The following is a 21,752-nucleotide window of genomic DNA, read 5'->3' as shown; positions in this document are numbered from 1 at the left end:
TAATTTAGGCAACCTTATTTTCATTATATAATGACTTCAGTTATATAGGTCATTTAGATTGTCTTCCTATATGTTGTCAGGATAGAATTGACCCTACCATTAATAAGTGAATTACAGTACTTTCATTATGTTCAGACTTACGCTGACCCCTTTTCACCCACTGAATGTGCCAGTCCATTTTTTCCCCCTCAGACACACGTTTGATTGGCTGATGACTTGAGCACCCCCCCCCCACACACACACACACATTCACAGCTCGACAGAAATACAACATGCCACCTCCCCCGCCCCCCTCAAAGACGAGGGATTTTAGAAGTTTTTTTCCGCCAGCAGCGGCCACTGTAAGTAACGTAAAAAGACGTCAATGTTGTGGAGGTGGGGAACACTCCACTAATTTTGCTACTGCTACAGTGCTTCAAGTCGATTTAACTCACTGAGATTTCTTGAAATAAAAAAAACAGCTCGCTGAAAATAAGCTTAACAGACTTATTTTTAGGGGTATAACGGTACACAAAAATCTCGGTTCGGTACGTACCTCGGTTTTGAGGTCACGGTTTGGTTCATTTTCGGTACAGTAAGAAAACAAAATGCAAAATATAAATGTTCTAGTTGCTTATTACACACCTTTGTGCTTTCAACAATAGGAACATTAGCCTATCCAAAGCTAGAATTCTGCTCAAAAAGTAGCGGGTATTTAAAGATAATCCAACAACAATTGGCCTTTCAAACCCCGCATATTGGTCAGCTTTCTTTCTGAAAGAAAGAAGAAAAAAGAAGTCCTGTGCTTAAGAGAAAAGCAATCCCAATGACAAAGATTTTAACACGTATTTTTACAAATGAAATGCCTCAAGCTTTGTTGGTGGATTTTCTCAAGTTAAAGCGCCACACAGAAATTAATCAATTTAATTGTGTTAGCAGGATCTGTGTATTATTCTTATTATTTAATTACAGGTGTTTTAGCTCATTTCAATTTATTTTATTTAAATGGGCTATTATTTATTTTATTATGTGTTTATATTTTACAAATGTGATGTAGTATTCATTTATATTGTATATTTTATGTTGTATAACTTTAGTTCCTATGTGAATATTAGTTCCTACTTGTTTTGTTGTGGTAGGAGGGTTTTGTATTGAACACGGGGCCGTGTTGGTTATTATTATAGCAGAGAAGGCAGCAGTAAATCAACAAAGACAAGTCAACTGTGCCCCGATCTACATCTCAAGAGATGTGATGGACTCAAAAAGTGGGTTACGAATGCATATTAGTTTGAAAATCGACTGCATCCACCATATTTTTACAGGAGTGACTTCCAGTCTACCCGATCCTAGCTTCTGCTAGTAGTATTGACGCAGGAGGGTCGCATCTCGCGTCAAATAATAAACTCTGCCGTTCTTTTCGCGTGTGTTGTGTTGAGCCGCTTCTGGGACGCATCCAACACGCGGCCGCATTACGTCTGGCGAGCATTGGCTGATTGACTCTTTCACTGCGTTCTCGCGGTGGCCACGTTGTTGCGCCGTTGACGTTTCTGGGTTATACTGTCCTACCGTGTTGGTCCTCATCATTATAGTAGAGAAGACGGAGTAAATATAATCTACACAAAGAAACTGTAACCCAATCGACTCACAGCCTGGAAAAGTAAGGGTTACATTACGTCAGAAACTCGTTCGGTACGCCTCCGTTCCGAACCGAGCACCACGTACCGAAACGGTTCAATACAAATACATGTACCGTTACACCCTTAATAGGTACTCAAGTAAATATAACGGAGTAAATGTAACGTATTATTACGAAGCCTGTCGAGATATGCAATAAGTCAATTTAACGCACGGTAATTAAAAATGAGGGCGGTAATTTTCCTGGCTACGATTTATCGCCGTTTCACATTTACGTGACCATCATCCGTCACTTTACACAAAATTGAAGGTAAGTAAACGCCGTGATGAACTTTTCCCACCAGCTACGAGTTCACTCCAGCGTGTTTAGTGTGTCTAGCGATGGTAAAACAAATACTATAACGTAAGCTTGTTAACGAGGCTGTTAACATGGCTAGTTAGCATGCCAAGACGGCTAACAAATTTTCTCTCTACCATTCGCCTACTTTTGTAAAGTCTTCCGCCTTTGTAAACATCTGTTAAAAGCAACATTTACATAATACAGCCTTTGGTTTTTTTCTCTCTGGTGACTTTCTGTGTTGAGAGAGAGGGTGTGGATGTATAATGAGTAAATAAAATAATGATTTTTGTTCTTGTTCTACTGTTGAGCAACTTGAGCTGTGGTTGTGTGTTTAATCTGTAAGTTCTTTTTATTTCAATTTTATTTAAAATATTTCAGTGATTTATTTCTTTGTTATTCATTTATTTTAACATTATATTCATCTTTATGTTTCAATTTGCAAATATGTTGTGAAAAATACAAAAAAAATCCTGTTCAATGTATTTTTTTTAACCGATCTCAAAATAACACATTTTAGAGCTATAATTGCAATACCGTGACCCTGTGAAATCGCGGTATTTTTGCTTAAAGTTATCATACCGTCAAAATCTCATACAGGCACACGCCTAAGCGTTAAATAAATAAGTAAAAAATATTCAAACTATTTACATAAAAACTAGGTTTTGAAAAAAATAATTATTTAAAGTTGAAATAAAAAAAATGTTTTGAATAAAGACAAAAGAGAAACAATAGACACGATCTCTGTAAATACTAAGGGTGTAACGGTACATGTATTTGTATTGAACCGTTTTGGTACGAGGTGCTCGGTTTGGAATGGAGGCGTACCGAACGAGTTTCTGACGTAATGTAACCCTTACTTTTCGAGGCTGTGAGTCGATCGGGTTACAGTTTCTTTGTGTAGATTATATTTACTCCGTCTTCTCTACTATAATGAGGACCAACACGGTAGGACAGTATAACCCAGAAACGTCAACGGCGCGACAACGTGGCCGCCGCGAGAACGCAGTGAAACGCGGGCATTAAAGTCGATCAGCCAATGCACACCAGTCGCAGTGCTGCCGCGTGTTATACACGTCCCAGAAGCGGCTCAAAGGGACGCACGCGAAAAGAACGGCAGAGTTTATTATTTGACGGGAGACGCGGCCCTCCTCCATCAATACTACTCACTAGGATCGGGCAGACCGGAAGTCACTCGTGTAAAAATACGGTGGATCCGGTCGATTTTCAAATTAATATGCAATCGTAACCCACTTTTTGAGTCCGTCAGATCTTTTGAGTGGTAGATCGGGGCACAGTTGACTCGTCTTTGTTGATTTATTGCTGCCCTCTCTGCTATAATAATAACCAACACGGCCACGTGTTCAATACAAAACCCTCCTACCACAACAAAAGAAGTAGGAACTAATATTCATATAGGAACTAAAGTTATACAACATAAAATATACATTATAAATGAATACTTCATCACATTTGTAAAATATAATCACATAATAAATAATAGCCCATTTTAATAAAATAAATTGAAATGAGCTAAAACACCTGTAATTAAATAATAAGAATAATACACAGATCCTGCTTACACAATTAAATTTATTAATTTCTGTGTGGCGCTTTAACTTGAGAAAATCCACCAATAAAGTTTTGAAAACCGTTCATAAGAAAAAAAAAGGATTCATTGAGGCATTTCATTTGTAAAATACATGTTAAAATCTGTGTCATTGGGATTGCTTTTCTCTTTAGAGCAGGACTTTTTTTCTTCTTTCTTTCAGAAAGAAAGCTGACCAATACCCACTACTTTTTGAGCAGAATTCTAGCTTTGTATAGACCCCACTCACCAACGTCACACAATGACGTGTCGCTGTATCCGGCCACCATATTGTCCGTCATTGTTTGATGATGATGATGATGATGATGATGAAACTTTTTTATTTCGAGCATGCACACACAAAAGAAACAAAAAACATACAATATAATTCAACAAAAATAATTGTACTCGAAAGGGAGTGGGAAGAAGAAAAACTTATTTTGTCCCACCCCTGATCTCATTGTCCAGCATCCTTACTCGTGGGATACTCATGTCCACACAATGAAAAGAAGAAAAAAGGAAAAACAGACAAAAACAACTAAACCAACAGACAACCAACTAATGTTGGCTCATTCCCAAAAATTTCAATATTTACACCAACTGACATAAACAGCAACACACATTGTCAGCAAATGTCATTATATTGTGACCAGACCATATTTTTATACAGCGATTTAAATTTTTGGATATTCTGACACTGCTTGAAATGATTGTCTAAATTGTTCCAGAGTTTCACTCCACATACAGACACACGAAAACGTTTACAAGTGGTTCGAAATCTTGGCAACATAAAATCTCCAGAGCCTCGCAGACTATGGATATTCTCACGAACCTTAAATAGGTTTTGTAAATTTTGGGGCAGTAATTCATTTTTTGCTTTAAATAGCATTATAGCTGTATGATAGTTTACAAGATCTTTGATTTTTAATAGTTTTGAGAGAGCAAATAAACGGTGGGTGTGATCGAGAAATCCAACCTTATGTATGATTCGTACCGCACGTTTCTGCAATGTGACTAATGAATTGATGGTAGATTTGTAAGTGTTTCCCCACACTTCAATACAATATGTGAAATATGGGAGCACTAGAGAACAGTACAAAGTGCGGAGTGCACTGTCATCAAGGTATGATTTCACTTTGTTTATTAGTGACAGGCTTTTGGAGATCTTGGTTTTGATGTGTCTGATGTGGGGTTTCCATGATAATTTACTATCTACAATAACTCCTAGAAATTTGAATTCATTTACATTCCCGATTGGGACCCCATCCATCTTTATTTGTAGTTCTACGTTATATTTTAGGTTACTAAATATCATTACCTTTGTCTTATTTAAGTTAAGTGATAATTTATTTATATCCATCCACCTCTTTAATTTACTTAATTCCTCATTAACGGTAGTTACCAATTCATTTTGGTTTTCACTACTATAGAATATGTTTGTGTCATCTGCAAAAAGTATAAATTTCAATAACTGAGATACAGTGTATATATCGTTGATATAAATATTAAATAATTTTGGTCCCAAAACAGACCCCTGAGGGACCCCATGAGAGATACTGAGATGTACTGGATTGTTTATCCGTATTCTCAATGGTTTCAATTTGTCGTGCAATTTATAGTGCAATTCATGGAAGCCCCAGTGATTTCAGACGCTGTAAACTCATTGGATGCGTTGCATAAAAGGCGTTCTGTGGAAAAGCTTCAGTCTATCCATTCGCTAAATCCATATTTGATGCCTAAATCGATATTTTTCGACCGGCTGTCTTCGCCGTCTCTGCCTGACATCTGCTACCCTGATATCTACAACTATCTTGTCCACAGAAACTCAGCCTATTCTCACGAAAGTTTGAAAAACTTTAAGAGCAGCACTCTAAGCAAGATTACCCCGTGTGCCTCTTTACTTTCAATTTTCTAAAATGGCGACAATCAAAAAAAAAAAGTTGACTGCGATGGCCGATGCTTCAAGGATAGGTGGATATTGGACTATTTCTTCAATACAATACGCAACAACTATGTCTGCCTCATTTGCAACTAGAAACTGCAATTTCAGGAGAAATTACACCTGGTCTTTCCTGTGTGGCTATACAGATCGTAGCCCCGCCCAAGGCTATCACTAGAATGGACAAACATGCCAATCAATGGCATTAAACAAATTAAATGCCATTAGAAATGAATGGGAAATTTGGACGTCCATGGCCGTCAATGGCAGCACCCTTCATAGGCGTCAATGCAATCGGGGACATTTGGGGTACACGTCCTATTGATATCTGGTCATTTCCTGTTGATTTAGGGAAAAAAAAAAATTCCCATTGAAAATGAATTGGAAAAATTTTGGACGTCCATGGACGTCAATTGTATCAACTTACTTAGGCGTCAATGGAATACAAGTACATTGGCATCAATAGAATGAACAATCATGACGAAATGCCATTGGAAATGAATGGGAAGTTTGGACGTCCATGGACGTCAATCGCATCACCCTCCATAAGCGGCAATGCAATCGGGAACATTTGGGAGACACGTCCTATTGATATTTAGTCATTTTCTGTTGATTTGGGGGGAAAAAAAATTCCCATAGAAAATGAATGGGAAAAATTTTGGACGTCCATGGACGTCAATGGTATCAACTTACATAAGCGTTAATGGAATCCAAGTACATTGACATCAGTAGAATGAACAAACATGAAGAAATGCCATTGGAAATGAATGGGAAGTTTGGACGTCCATTGACGTCAATGGCATCACCCTCCATAAGCGGCAATGCAATCGGGGACATTTGGGGTACACGTCCTTTTGATATCTAGTCATTTTCTGTTGATTTGGGGGGGGGGGGGTGGATTCCCATTGAAAATGAATGGGAAAAATTTTGGACGTCCATGGACGTCAATGGTATCAACTTACATAAGCGTTAATGGAATCCAAGTACATTGACATCAATAGAATGAACAAACATGAAGAAATGCCATTGGAAATTAATGGGAAGTTTGGACGTCCATGAACGTCAATGGCATCACCCTCCAGAAGCGGCAATGCAATCGGGGACATTTGGGGTACACGTCCTTTTGATATCTAGTCATTTTCTGTTGATTTGGGGGGGGGGAAAAAATTCCCATTGAAAATGAATGGGAAAATTTTTGGACGTCCATGGACATCAGTGGTATCAACTTACATAAGCGCCAATGGAATCCAAGTACATTGGCATCAATAGAATGAACAAACATGAAGAAATGCCATTGGAAATGAATGGGAAGTTTGGACGTCCATGGCCGTCAATGGCATCACCCTCCATAAGCTGCAATGCAATCGGGGACATTTGGGGGGACACGTCCTATTGATATCTAGTCATTTTCTGTTGATTTGGGGAAAAAAAAAAATTCCCATTGAATATGAATGGGAAAAATTCTGGATGTCCATGGACGTCAATGGTATCAACTTACATAAGCGTCAATGGAATCCAAGTACATTGGCATCAATAGAATGAACAAACATGAAGAAATGCCATTGGAAATGAATGGGAAGTTTGGACGTCCACTGACGTCAATGGCATCACCCTCCATAAGCGGCAATGCAATCGGGGACATTTGAAGGACACGTCCTAATGATATCTAGTCATTTTCTGTTGATTTGGGGGGGGGGGGGGGGGATTCCCATTGAAAATGAATGGAAAAAATTTTGGACGTCATGGTATCAACTTACATAAGCGTCAATGGAATCCAAGTACATTAGCATCAATAAAATATAAAACATGCTGAAATGCCATTACAAAATGAATGGGAAATTTGGACGTCCATGGCCGTCAATGGCGGCACCCTTCATAAGCGTCAATGAAATTGGAGAAGTTTGGGGGACACGTCCTATTGATATCTGGTCATTTTCTGTTGATTGTGGGAAAAAAAACATTTCCCATTGAAAATGAATGGGAAAAAATTTGGACGTCCATGGACATCAATGGCAGCACCCCCTATAAGCATCAATGGAGTGAGGGATGTTTGGGGGACAGGTCCTATTGATATCTGGTCATTATCTGTTGATTTGGGGAAATTTAGTTTTTTCCCCATTGAAAATGAATGGGAAACATTTTGGACGTCCATGGACGTCAATGGCATCGACATCCATAAAGTCAATTGAATCCAAGTACATTGGCATCAATAGATTCGACATGCATGGCCGTCAATGGCATCAATGCAATGTCAAAAATTCAATTGGAAATCCCATTGTAAGTGAAAGGGAAATGTTCTCATTAGAAATGAATGGGAAAGTTTTTGGCAAGTTTCTGGGAAACCGTAAATTTTTTACAAATGCTGTATACAACTTTTATGCCCCTCACCGTCACGGAATTTTTGATGCCCAAATTGTGTGATTTGGTCAAAAATTGAAGGACTAGATACATTTTGAAACTTTTGTTCGTTTCCCATTAAAAATGAATGGGCCAGTTTTTGGCAATTTGCCGGGAAACCGTACATTTTATCAAAAAATTTACCGCTGTCATTTTTATGCCCCTCGCCATCCCGGAATTTTTGACGCCCATCTTGTGTGTTTTCGTCAAAAATTGACGGACTAGTAACAGTTTGAAAGTTGTCTTTTTTTCCCATTAAAAATGAATGGGCAGGTTTTTGGCAAATTTCCGGGGAACCGTATATTTTTTCCAAATTGTGTTAATAACCTTTATTCCCCTCCCCGTCCTGGAATTTTTGATGCCCAAATTGTGTGATTTGGTGAAAAATTGTAGGACTAGATACATTTTGAAACTTTTTTTTTCTCATTAAAAATGAATGGGCAAGTTTTTGTCAAATTTCTGGGGAACCGTAAATTTTTTCCAAATTCTGTATACAACTTTTATGCCCCTCACCGTCCCGGAATTTTTGATACCTAAATTATGTAATTTGGTAAAAAATTGTAGGACTAGATACATTTTGAAAACTGCTTTTTTTTCGGAAAATTGCCGTTTACGGGCAAACGGAAAATTTTTCGGGGTCGTTTGAAAAATTCCCATCGTCGCGCAAAAATTCCAGACGTGTCGGTACTTGAATGGTGCCGATCGGTCAAGCGGTTCGGGCTGCGCAGCGCGCCGAAGGATTCCCATTCAAAAAAAAAAACACAATAACATATAGGGGGGAGGCCGTACAATCTCACTACCTGATCTTTCCAGAGGAAAGACCAGGTAATGAGACAGTCGCTGTTTTCAAAGAGTTCGATGTGGCGCGATATTACCAAACAAGAGACGCTGACATGTATGACAACATTACAAGGAAGATACGCAGCGAGAAATTATAGCAACTTGAAGCTAGTTTAACTTCACAGCAGCAGTATTTCGCAAGAGCCCGAGTGTCAAAAGAGAACGGCACAAAGGCGAGATTGTTGAAATTATGAATTTAAAAAAAATAATAATAAAGCAAATGTGACACACGGAAGGGCTTGCTAAAAATGGTTTAAAAATATTGTTCTACGTAAATCAGCCAAGGTAGCCCCCCACATTTTTACCACACCAAATCTGCCCCCCTTTGCAAAAAGTTTGGACACCCCTGTTTAACTGATGATCCGTAGACGAGGCCAGCTTCTTTCACTTGGTACCAGCTAAATATTATTCAAAAATTAATGATGGCATAAGAAATAAACATCTTGAATTTGAAACTGTATGTTTTCGGCGATTAGCCTCGCAATGATCTTAATTGTGGTTGTCAGCCCAAAACCCTCCAAATATATATTAAATGCATCTTACCAGGTATAAAATGACTACTACATAGTCTGTGGTGATCGTTTGGTGCCCAGTTTTCTCATCGAATTGCAGCAGTCCATTTCGCTCTCCTCTCCGGGTCTCTCGTAATACGGTAGAACTTCAAGTCTCTCCGTCTATCTTCTCTGTTACTGCAACCAACCGCCACGCACGCCTTCACCATTTTGATTATTAATGTTAACGAGCAGAAAAACACGCCATAATAGGAGGAATTTACGTAGCGGTAATGCGTAAACACGACGAGCTGACGGACAATATGGCGCGGAGGCGTGGTAGTGACGTCATGTGAGTGGGGTCTATAGGCTAATATTCCTATTGTTGAAAGCACTAAAGTGTGTAATAAACAACTTGCACATTTATATTTTGCATTTTGTTTTGTTACTGTTCCGAAAATGAACTGAACCGTGACCTCAAAACCGAGGTACGTACCGAACCGAGATTTTTGTGTACCGTTACACACTTAGTAAACACAACGTAAAACAATGTATGATTTTGTCATGAATTATGGTAGTTGACCAATAGAAGATGTCACGTGTCTTGCGAGGAGGGAAAAAAAGTTCACATCCTTCCCACAGAGCTCAAACGTGACGCTCCAGTCGAGCCCGTTGGTTCGTGACGCCATCGAAGAGTTCCATCGAGTGACTCATCATCATCATTCCTTCGGTTTCCTTTTGTTGAGCCGCCCTGCCCAGCTGCTGTACTTTTTGCTGCAGCGTTTTCAGACCTTTCAAGTGTTTTGCAAAAAGGGGAAGAATCCCCATGTATGTCGCCAGTCCTACAAGTTGGGGTGGGTGCCGGGTCTTGGATCATGTGTGGCAATTTACATCACTTTTTAACTTGTTTACATATTTTCACTTGAAACAATCAGGTGGAAAACTACACTGTTGTTGCCAAGGGCGTAGGTTTGGCCTCAACATTAAAAGGGACGATATAACAGCATAACCTGCATGTACACTTTTTGCTTGGAACGGGACATTAATATGACCAAACAGATTACTGAACGGGGGTCAGGGCTACATTTCTCACCAATATGAACCTATTGAATTGATACGCTAAATGATTAATGCAAAATAAATCTGTATTGATTTATACTAAACTAAACTTTCATGTGTATTGGTTCAGGTGATAATCTGAGATATCCAAGGACCAATCTATATCTGAGGCATACGAGACTACACCGAACCAAAGTACTCTCATGAAATTCTGACGTGTGATTTCTTTCACAGATTTTTTTGCTATGTCAGTTCATGTTCACGTCAGTGTCCCCCTGTAGTGGACACAATCTTGGATAGCTCCCAGTTTGTTAGTTTTTTTTTAATATAGGGACTTGCACTCTGAAGTCACTACGTTGCATTGTAGTAATGCACATACCGTATTTTTCGGACTACAAGTCGCACCTGAGTATAAGTCGCATCAGCCATAAAATGCCCAACGAAGAGAAAAAAAAACATATACAAGTCGCACCGGAGTATAAGTCACATTTTTGGGGGAAATTTACTTGATAAAATCCAACACATAGAACAGACATGTCATCTTGAAAGGCAATTTAATATAAAAAATAGGGCTGTCAAAATTATCGCGTTAACGGGTGTTAATTATTTTTTTAAATTATTCATTCATTCATTTTCCATGCCGCTTTTCCTCACGAGGGTCGTGGAGGTGCTGGAGCCTATCATTAATCACCTTAAAATATTTGACGCAATTAACGCATGCACTGAACGACCCGCTCGCACATTGCCTCAAACAGATTACAATGAGGCCGTTTATGGACATTAAGAGTGAAGAGAATGCCACCGGCCGCTTGGGGGCAGGGCCGTTCCATACTAATGTTATTTCTTCTAAACGTGGGAGAATTAGTTGTGAGATTTTTATGCTGTATGCACAATGCAATGCGAATTGCTATTTGTGCTCCACACATATTTCGGTAAGTTTTCTTTCTTTTAGTGGCAATTATGTGTCTCTTGTTGTATTTTGGGTAAGATATGTACAGAGATATATATTTTATAAAGGCGAGTGGACACAGGCGTTCTTTGGACCGCGCCATTTATTGGCGTAAGCTTCGGCAACTCCTTCACAACAAACATAAGTATCGTTTAGTGAAAGCACAACAAAAATAATATTCCTATCCCTCAAAAAAAAAAAATAATAATGTTCACAAAAAGAAAAGCACTTCAGTCTATAGTAATGAGGCCCTATTCTCATAGTTAAACAACATTGCAAAATGAACTGGCATTCCATATCAAAATAGCTATGCAAAATATACATAAAACTTACTCAGACTTTGGTCACTCTACTCTTATTATTGTTATTTTTATTTTTATTCGTATTATATTAACTCTACTTTTGATTGAAAATTTTACAAATTTTAAAGAAGAGTGGCTTTAATTAGGGCTGTCAAAATTATGACGTTAACGGGCGGTAATTAATTTTTTTGATTAATCATGTTAAAATATTTGACGCAATTAATGCACATGCCCCGCTCAGACAGATTTAAATTACAGTACAGTGAAATGCCCACTTGTTAATTGTGTTTTATGGAGTTTTGCCGCCCTCTGCTGGCGCTTGGGTGCGACTGATTTTATAGGCTTCAGCACGCATGAGCATTGTGTAAGTAATTATTGACATCAACAATGGCGGGATACTAGTTTATTTTTTGATTGAAAATTTTACAAATTTTATTAAAACAAAAACATTAAGAGGGGTTTTAATATAAAATTTCTATAACTTGTACTAACATTTATCTTTTAAGAACTACAAGTTTTTCTATCCATGGATCGCTTTAAGAGAATGTTAATAATGTTAATGCCATCTTGTTATAATAAACAAATACAGTCCTTATATACGGTATGTTGAATGTATATATCCATCTTGTGTCTTATCTTTACATTCCAACAATAATTTACAGAAAAATATGGCATATTTCATAGATGGTTTGAATTGCGATTAATTGCGATTAATTACGATTAATTAATTTTTAAGCTGTAATTAACCCGATTAAAAATTTTAAAGTTTTGACAGCCCTAATAAAAATACAATAGAGAACAACATTCTGAATAAGTGTACAGTGTACAGTGCACGAACAACGAAATGCGAATATACTGTCCTCACCAGGACGCTACGGCTCGAATATTTGATGATTACCTTATTGGCCCGAATATAACACTGTGTTTTTTGCATTGAAATAAGACTGAAAAAGAGGGGGTCGTCCTATATTCGCGGTCTAGACATTATACCTATTCACGACGCTAGATGGCGCCAGATATCATTGAAGCGATGTTCTGTCATGACAGATCTCAGCTACTCTCCTCATTCGTGACGCTAGATGGCACCAGATATCAGTGAAGCGATGTTCTGTCATGTCAGATCTCAGCGACTCTCAAGTTTAACCAGTTTGCATTATTTTATTGCAATGTTTTTCCTTATTCAGATTTGTTTCAAGACTACAGTTACAGTTAGACCTCACTTTGATGGTTAATGCAGTTATTGCAATTTTGTTGCTCTATCACAATACACTGGTTTATTTACATTTCAAAAACCAGAAGCCATTCATTTATGAATGTAATTGCACTTTAGTTTACATATTTAAATGTTCAGATATGAAGATTTGAATGACGCAAAATAACATGCTTTTTCTCTCAAATATATTGTTACAATCATTTGTTTCAGATGTACTGTAATTATTTTCTGTATAAAAATTCATTTGGTGTTCAAAAAGTCTTTTTTCAAACTTGAGTCTTGAAAAAAGAGGGGGTCGTCTATGTATAATCAGGTCTGTCTTATATTCGGGCCAATACGGTAATTTGGTCTAGTTTTACTAAACCAACGAACGCAGCACTTCTTTTTATGAATATACACACTCAGCAAGAACGGTAAATGATTTCAAATAATTATTCCCACCAGGACATCACAACAAGATGCAAACAAGTGAGAGTTTAAGAGGATGCTTGCCATGCTAATGCTACGCTAACGCTACGAGTTACATTTAGAGTGTAAAGATATCTAAGTAAACGGCTTATAAGGGTAAAGCAACATTGCATATCCTCTCGTGCAAGATTAAGAAAAGCCTTACAATATTTGCAAAACAGGCATGCCTCACGCTTCCTGTAGCAGCCTGCTTTCAAGCTCCTGCTGGGTCCTTCCGGGGTCTTATCGCCAGTCAGCGGCGGCCACAGTTGCCCACACAGATGTCTGATCAAAATCCGTTTTTATCGGCTTGGTTTTTTTGTGTGTGTAAATTGGCCGATGTTGATATATCCATAAATCGGCCCGATATATCGGCGGTTTTGCAATATGTTAACATTGTCTCCCTCAAATACAGCAACAGATAATATGAAGCCCCCTTACAACCCTCCCAACTCTCTTTGCACCGCACACACACATCCTAATAAATCAGCGCTTCCACCCCAGGCAGCAGGCTAAGCAGATTACTGTCATTTTCCAGCACTTGTCCCTCGCAGCCAACAAGCTCCAATTAGCAAATCCTGCTGCGCATATCGGCAGCCTGACAGCCAGCCAACGCTCTCAAATGAAAAGTCTTGCATGTTAACGTACCATGCTGGCAATCAGCGTCAGCGTCAAAAAAGCAAAGAAACTCCAAATATTTTTAACTCATTTACTGCCATAGACGACGATTGACGTCCAATCCATTTGGACTGGGACTGCCAATCTAAATGTACTGGACGTTTATTGCTGTCAATAGTAGCTAACGGTGGGCATATCCCAGTTCCATCACAGACGTGTTCATAGCTAACAGATTTAGTGGGTTGTGTTATTTTTATTCTGGGATTGTTTTGACAACATTGTGGTTTTTCGCCTTCTTCCTATACATAGTCGTGAATGTTCTTTCACAGTGCAAGCCATGACACGCCTGCCAACTCCCTGCAAGAGGGCGTCTTCCTGGATAGGATGACTCCGATTAGCATTGGAGGTATGAGAAAGGCTTTTTTACTCAAACCTTCAGTTCAGTTCCAACCTCAGAAAAAATTATAGACAGGATTCGTACACCTTTTTCATGGCAAATTTCAAGCACTTTTTAAAGACTTTCAAGGCCAATTGTCCAGTTTTTATAGTAGCTTTTAAACATTATGCCATTTAGAAAAATGATATCATTATTTTTTTTTGTCACGGTGACACAGAAATAAAATAAGTAATGGATGGATGGATGGATGGCTTTCTCACAAGAATTCAAACATATTCCAAAATGTTCAACGACGCCAGAGCCTTGAGAAATTTAGTTTGAAAGGTGCCGATTCTGGAGGGCAGTGTTGTTAATCTTACTTTAAAAAAGTTTCTTAATTACAGTTACAAATTACTTATCCCAAAAAGTAATTTCGTTAGTAACTCAGTTACCTGAATGTAAAAGTATTTAGTTACTTGACAAAGTAACTGGTGATAATTTTCTTGGGGTTTTTTTCCTTAAAAAAAAAAACAAAAAAAAACTGGTCACATAATCTGAAGTTTAGAGGGTTTTTCTATTTTCAACATGTGTAAGTTTTAAAACTGTTTCTCATTTAAAGATAGATTTAAGTTAAGTTTTGCCGGTTTAGGAGTATTTTAGATATAAAGTGACTTAAGTTCGCCAGGAAGGTTCTCTACAACAGAGCCTTCATGAGAAGTCTACTGCTTTAAGATGGCGGCTGTTTACTTATGCATCTAGTTCTTTATTATATATGTTGCTAATGCCGCCGTGTCTGTCATTTGCATCTAGTTCTGTGTATATATTAGCATATGCTTCCTCCCGTCTGCCTTGTCTTCTTCTTCGGTTCCTTCGGGCAAATCATATCACATTTTGTAATTGTCAATGATGGTCAATGATACCGATGATGATGACAATAAATATTTCATTCATTCATATGTGATATCTACCGAAGCATCATGTGGGCATAGTTTGTAGGCTATCGGATACAGTCAGGTATTATTGGAGCCACCTAGCATAGTAGCATCGCGTTTGCAATGGCATCACACTCCTTTGCCTTCGCCCCACTCCTGCTCTACTCTCTCGTCTCTGTGAGTCCGTCTTTTTCCAAACTTTTCTCGCGGCAGTCAACCAACATCGTAAGGCATAGTAACGCAAGCCTTTCCCACCTCAGTAACGGTAACGGCGTTGCCAAGATGAGAAAAGTAATTATGAGATTACTCACGACTGAAGAAAATAACGACGTTAGTAACGCCGTTATATTCTAACGCCGTTATTAACAACACTGCTGGAGGGTGCGTTCACATCGGCAGTAGACATGTGGTGGTGATGTTATACTTGTATAGCGCTTTTCAACCTTTCAAGGCGCTCAAAGCGCTTTACACTACATCTCCATCATAGACAGAGCAAGGCCCTTCGCTCCCGGCCGTTTTTCTGGATTTTGACTGATTTTGCAAGGCCCACAGAAAATTCTGTTCTATTGCTATATAAACATGGAACCCACCAAAAGAAAGATTAGACTCTTCTTTCACCAGATAAACAGTAAGTTCATCCCTTTTTTCATTCTTTAGAAATCAGCATTAGAAAATATCTTAGTTTGAGCAATTTTCCAATTTTTGATGAAAAAACGGAGAAAATGAGCTTTTTGTAAACGCATACATTTCAAACACAACTTTAACAAAGCTATTTTTTGCATTAGTTACATCCCAAACATCTGAATAATGTTTTCCTTTTACAAAATACTATGAAAAACCAGACAAATAGAGCTTCGATAGTAAAGTAACAATTTATTTACACATGACTACTGAGAGATGACGCTTTGTCGCCGAGATGACGCCGTTGTCGCAGCGTCAGCCGTGTAAACTTTTCCCTCATCGTTGTCTGTCTCACAAAGATGGATTATTTTTGCGTCTCTGCGGGGTCTGCTCGGCGAGCCGCTGCACTGGGGGTCCCACTCGTTTTGCTTGGTAGTCCAGCGCCATGCCGCCAGCGCTCCGACCGTGATGCCCGGCCGTTCATTGCTGTTGAATCGGGTTGTGGGTCTTACAAAATGCGCTACAGCCTTCAGTGGCCAGTTTTATTGCTTTAAAATGGGTTTGGAGCCTTGTGTTTTTGTTTCTCAGATAGATTGGAAGTAGGGTTGTTCCGATCGTGTTTTTTTTGCTCCCGATCCGATCCCGATCGTTTTAGTTTGAGTATCTGCCGATCCCGATATTTCCTGATCCGATTGCTTTTTTTGCTCCCGATTGAATTCCAATTGATTCCCGATAATTTTTCCCGATCATATACATTTTGGCAATGCATTAAGAAAAAAATGGATAAAACTCGGACAAATATATACATTCAACATACAGTACATAAGTACTGTATTTGTTTATTATGACAATAAATCCTCAAGATGGCATTTACATGATTAACATTCTTTCTGTGAGAGGGATCCACGGATAGAAAGACTTGTAATTCTTAAAGGATAAATGTGACTTTGTATATTGTGACTAAATATTGCCATCTAGTGTATTTGTTGAGCTTTATGTAAATGATACAGTAGCCATGCCCAAATGCATGATGGGAAGTGCAACCATGACTGTGCGTAGTGCTACCAATTGATATATCTTCGCTGCGTTGGGAAATAACATAGGGTGTTAAGAAAAAGATCACTTACTACCTTGCTTCCCCACATTGCTTCCCACGATATTTCTAATCGTAGGGAAAAGGATTGTAAGGCTTTAGCCAATTAATGAAAGGTTCCAAAGGCTGCCAAAATTCACTCTACTCATTTTACGCTGCCTTATAGCGCTCTATATAGGTAAAACGGCGCCACTACAGATTGAGCGCGACAATGCGCGAGTGGGTCATGCAGCGCATGCATTAATTGCGTTAAATATTTTAACGTGATATATTTTTTAAAAAATTAATTACCGCCATTATCGGGATAAATTTGATAACCCTACCTTAAGCCTAAACTAAAGACTCTGGATGAGTCTAACATATTATGTCAGTAACGTTAACTACAATTAGAAAACAATTTAATTAAAAAAATATATATATATTAAAAAAGGCATGACCGATATTTTTTTGCCGACTCCGATACTTTGAAAATGACGTGATCGGACCCGATCGATCTCTAATCGGAAGCTGTAGATTCTTCTTGTAAAAAAAAAAAAAAAAAAAAACGCAAAAGACGTATAAATATGTTTTGGGGACAATGAAGCATTTAAAACTAGAACGTATTTATACGTTTTTGGGAGCAAATGTTAAGGGTGACACACTCACCTGATGATGTGGGCTCATTTTGTAGGGCAACGCTCCTCCCTGCAGGAGAGTCGAGGACGAGGAGACGTGCTGCCGATTCTGGAAATGCGGCGTCGGAAGCTGTGTGTTGTTCTGGTTCTGCCCATCCTGAGGTGAAAGTCGTTGCCTGTGGTTGTCGGTTTTGTTGCCGGCCATCATGGGCGTCGGCAGTGGAGGCACCTTGGGGCTGAAGTGCAACCCGGGCTTGGTGGTTAGCGGCTTCATTTCTACGTGGTGGACGCCGTTTGAATTGAAAAGGCAGCTACTGGTGCCTTTACCCTGCTGGAGGAGCCTCGGCCGTGCCCCCTTGTCTTGGAAGGCAGGGGAGCCCCAACCAGACAGACCCGCGGGTGGCAGTTGTCGGTTGTGGTGGAGAAGCGAGGTAGGCTGATGCTGGTTGGCCGCCATCTGCTTTAGCTGCTCAGCATGGGAGATTTCCGGCCAGCAAGGGAGGGACCGCCCCGCAGCGGGGCTACCTGCGGGGGAGGCGGTCAACGCAAAGGAGGGCCCCGCTGAAGACGGCCGAAGCTGCGGCGAGCCACCCTGTACCCCGGTGTAATCCGGGGACCGTTCCAATTTGATGGGGCGCTCCGTGGCCCGCAGGCCCGCCGAGCCAGGGCGCCCCAATTCCAGAGAGAAGGAATCGTCCTGCTTCAGCATCTTCTCAAAGTCCAGGTCGTTAAGTGGCGGCACCGACTTGGTCAGCTCGTCGAAAAGGTCCTGCAGCTCCGGATCGATGTGACCGCCGCCCTCATCCTTGAAGTCAAAGATGGCGTCGGTGTGCAAGCGGCCGCACGACGATTGCGACTCCGTGGGCTCCTTCTTCATCTCCTTTAGGGTCGCGTTGAAGACGTCCGGGATCATGAAGTTCTTTCTCGGTGTTTGGGATGGGTGGGCGTGGCTTAAGGTGCCGTCACACGGGCCTCGACCCGCCCCGCCGCTGCCGATCTCCAGCCGGACGCGCTTGAAGTCAGACCCGGCGAAAGTGCATGAAAGCGAGTTCTGCTTGGGGGCGTGGCCTTCCAACTTCCTCCTTAAAGAACCTTGAAGCTGAAAAATAGGAATTTTTTGTTACTTTAGCCAATAAAATTGCTACATGGAAAATAGGTGGGGATAACTATACTTCTGATGGTATCTTGGTAACTTTTACAGTAGTTATGATACAAAAAAATCCGATAAACATTCCATTAAAAAATACTAAGGGTGTAACGGTACATGTATTTGTATTGAACAGTTTCGGTTCAGAACGGAGGCTTACCGAACGAATTTCTGACGTAATGTAACCCTTACTTTTCAAGGCTGTGAGTCGATCGGGTTACAGTTTCTTTGCGTAGATTATATTTACTCCGTCTTCTCTACTATAATGAGGACCAACACTGTAGGACAGTATATAACCCAGAAAAGTCAACGGCGCGACAACGTGGCCGCCGCGAGAACGCAGTGAAACACGGGCGTTAAAGTCAATCAGCCACTGCACACCAATCGCAGTGCGGCCGCGTGTTAGACACGTCCCAGAGCAATTATAAATATACATGAGAAAAAACGACATTTAATCCAATATTGAACCATTTTCAGTCAGTACATTGTTGAAAACAGCCAACAATTGCATCTCTCAATCACTGCTTTCACTCAAAAAAACTAGCTCTTATAAAAAATTTTTAAAAAATCTTACCTAAAAATGTAGTTACGCTTGATAAGATACATCACTTGAAAGCTACGTGTTTTTCCCACGTGTTTCAATTGAATTTCCATTTGTGTCAAGCTATTTTTAAGTTCTAGTTAAGTTTTAAGTTATTCTAAACTGTAAGTACGAATAGGATTTTGAGTTTTTGCAGTGTTCAAAATAAATGTATGATACCTGCTGTATTGGAACACATTAGGGACCAGTGCTAGTGCAGTGTTGGTGTTTTATTCAACAATGACTACTGAGCTAAAACTGACAGTTAGCTTTATTATGTTTTAATTTTTCCACCCTCATCACTCTACAGCGCTGTGTTTTTACAGATTAAATAAAGCCTGTATGTAAGACACGTTAGCCACGCATCGACAGTGGTCATAATCAATAGAAACCTAGCCCTCTGAAGAACTAACGTTACGCGAGCAAGTGACAGTAACATTATATTTATTAGCGCCGAGAAGTCTACTGCTTAAAGATGGCGGCTGTTTACTAATGCTGCCCAGACGCGGCCGAGTCTGTCATTTCGCATCTAGATCTAAATGCATGCTATATCTAAGAGACGCCTCGGACATTACCTGCTACTAGAGATGTCCGATCACGTCATTTTCAAAGTATCGGAATCGGCAAAAAAATATCGGCCATGCCTTTTTTTAATATATATATATACTTGAATTAAATCGTTTTCTAATTGTATTTAACGTTACAGACATAATATGTTACTCTCATCCAGAGTCTTTAATTTAGGCTTAAGGTAGGGTGATCAAAAATATCCCGATAACAACGGCAATTATTTTATCTAAAAATGTGTCACGTTAAAATATTTTACGCTATTAATGTATGCGTTGCACGACCCTCTTACTCATTGTCGCACTCAATCTGTAATGATGCTGTTTTACCTATATATAGAGATAAAAGGCAGCGCAAAATGAGTACAGTGAATTTTGGCAGCCTTTGGAGCCTTTCTTCAATTGGCTAAAACCTTGCAATCCCTCTTCCTATGATTAGAAATATCATGGGAAGCAATGTGGGGAAGCAAGGTGTCAATTGATCTTTGTCTTAACACCTTAAGCTATTTCCCAAAGCAGAGAAGATATACATATCCATTGGTAGCACGACCATAGTCATGGTTTTACTTCCCATCATGATTCCACTTCCCATCATGCATTGGGGCATGGCTGCAGTATCATTTACTGAAAGCACAACAAATACACTAGAGGGCAATATTTAGTCACAATATACAGTCACAAGTCTTTCTATCCGTGGATCCCTCTCACAGAAAGAATGTTAATAATGTAAATGCCATCTTGAGGATTTATTGTCATAATAAACAAACACAGTACTTATGTACTGTATGTTGAATGTATATATTCGTCCGAGTTTTATTCATTTTTTTCTTAATGCATTGCCAAAATGTATATGATCGGGAAAAATTATCGGGAATGATTGGAATTGAATCGGGAGCAAAAAAAAAGCGATCAGATTGGGAAATATCAGGATCGGCAGATACTCAAACTAAAACGATCGGGATCGGATCGGGAGCAAAAAAACATGATCGGAAAAACCCTACCTGCTACCACACTAGCATCATGCGGGCGTAGTTTTTAGCAACGTCGGCGTAGTTTGTAGCGGCTGTCGGCTGCAGTAAGTGGCAAAATGAAACGATTCCTCGAGGTGAATAAAATTACTCGGATCAGTTTTTAAACTTGAGTTACTCGAGTTGCTCGAGTATTCGTTTCAGCTCTAATATACTGTATATACACTATCAAAAAGTTCAGGAGTTTCATCTCCTCCAGCCATCGTGTAGCACAGCTGACTCACTGACACTGAGCACCAACCGGTGGGGAAGGGTTGAGCCTTACAGCTGCAAGCGATGGATTTCTCCATGCATTTTTGGGATATAAAAAATAGCTAATACCTTAGGGACGGTATGACCGAAAATTTTCGCGGTTTTGAAACCTTGACGTTTTCATACCTGGGTAAACCTTGAACCGGTAGTCGGCACATGTCTTGTAGGAGATATGATGAATAATTAAAGAGTGACGAGATTTTGGGGCATGAAGACTAAAGTACTAGAGGTCATCATATACTGTATGTATGACAGTTGGGTGACATAAGGTCAATGCTTTGCATTTGGTTGATGCGGCGGAAGTCTGCCCTTAGAGTGCTCCACTAGTTAATTTTAAATTTGTGTTTTCTTACTTTCTTAAAAAATTGTATTTCATTACTAAAAAAATAGATCATTATTATTATTATTATTAAACCAACAAGGCATATGGTTGGAATTTTTTTATTTACTTTAAAATGTATTTTATTTGAGTTTTTTTTTTAATTCAGTTTCTAATTTATTTTATTGTTTAATGCATTATTATTGGGGAAGCCAGGATTGAATGTTTTTGAGTCTGAGTCACCTGATTTTGAGAAACTGACGATACCTGATACCGAGGGGGAAAAAAAGTTGTTTTTATTTGAACAATAGTTCCAAGCATGTTACAATACTGTCCATTTTACAGTACATATCAGTTAACTCAATGTCTGGATTCTTGAAATTTTCTCACTATTGAAATAGTTAATAATATAAAGAAGCGCGCTAGCTCC

General features: G+C 39.3%; 1 protein-coding gene across 1 annotated transcript in view; it reads right to left on the bottom strand.

Annotated features, from left to right (window-relative positions):
- The window catches only part of LOC130911197 (mastermind-like protein 2), a 105,399-nt gene that overhangs the window by 4,629 nt on the left and 79,018 nt on the right, over positions 1 to 21,752 (bottom strand). Inside the window, exon 2 of the mRNA XM_057829003.1 lies at positions 17,462 to 18,529. Coding sequence (XP_057684986.1) covers positions 17,462 to 18,529 — 1,068 coding nt within the window. The remainder of the gene's footprint in view (positions 1 to 17,461; positions 18,530 to 21,752) is intronic.

This window comes from Corythoichthys intestinalis, unplaced genomic scaffold (genome assembly GCF_030265065.1).
Source record: "Corythoichthys intestinalis isolate RoL2023-P3 unplaced genomic scaffold, ASM3026506v1 HiC_scaffold_23, whole genome shotgun sequence".
NCBI lineage: Eukaryota > Metazoa > Chordata > Actinopteri > Syngnathiformes > Syngnathidae > Corythoichthys > Corythoichthys intestinalis.
This window is presented reverse-complemented; position numbering and strand designations above follow the sequence as displayed.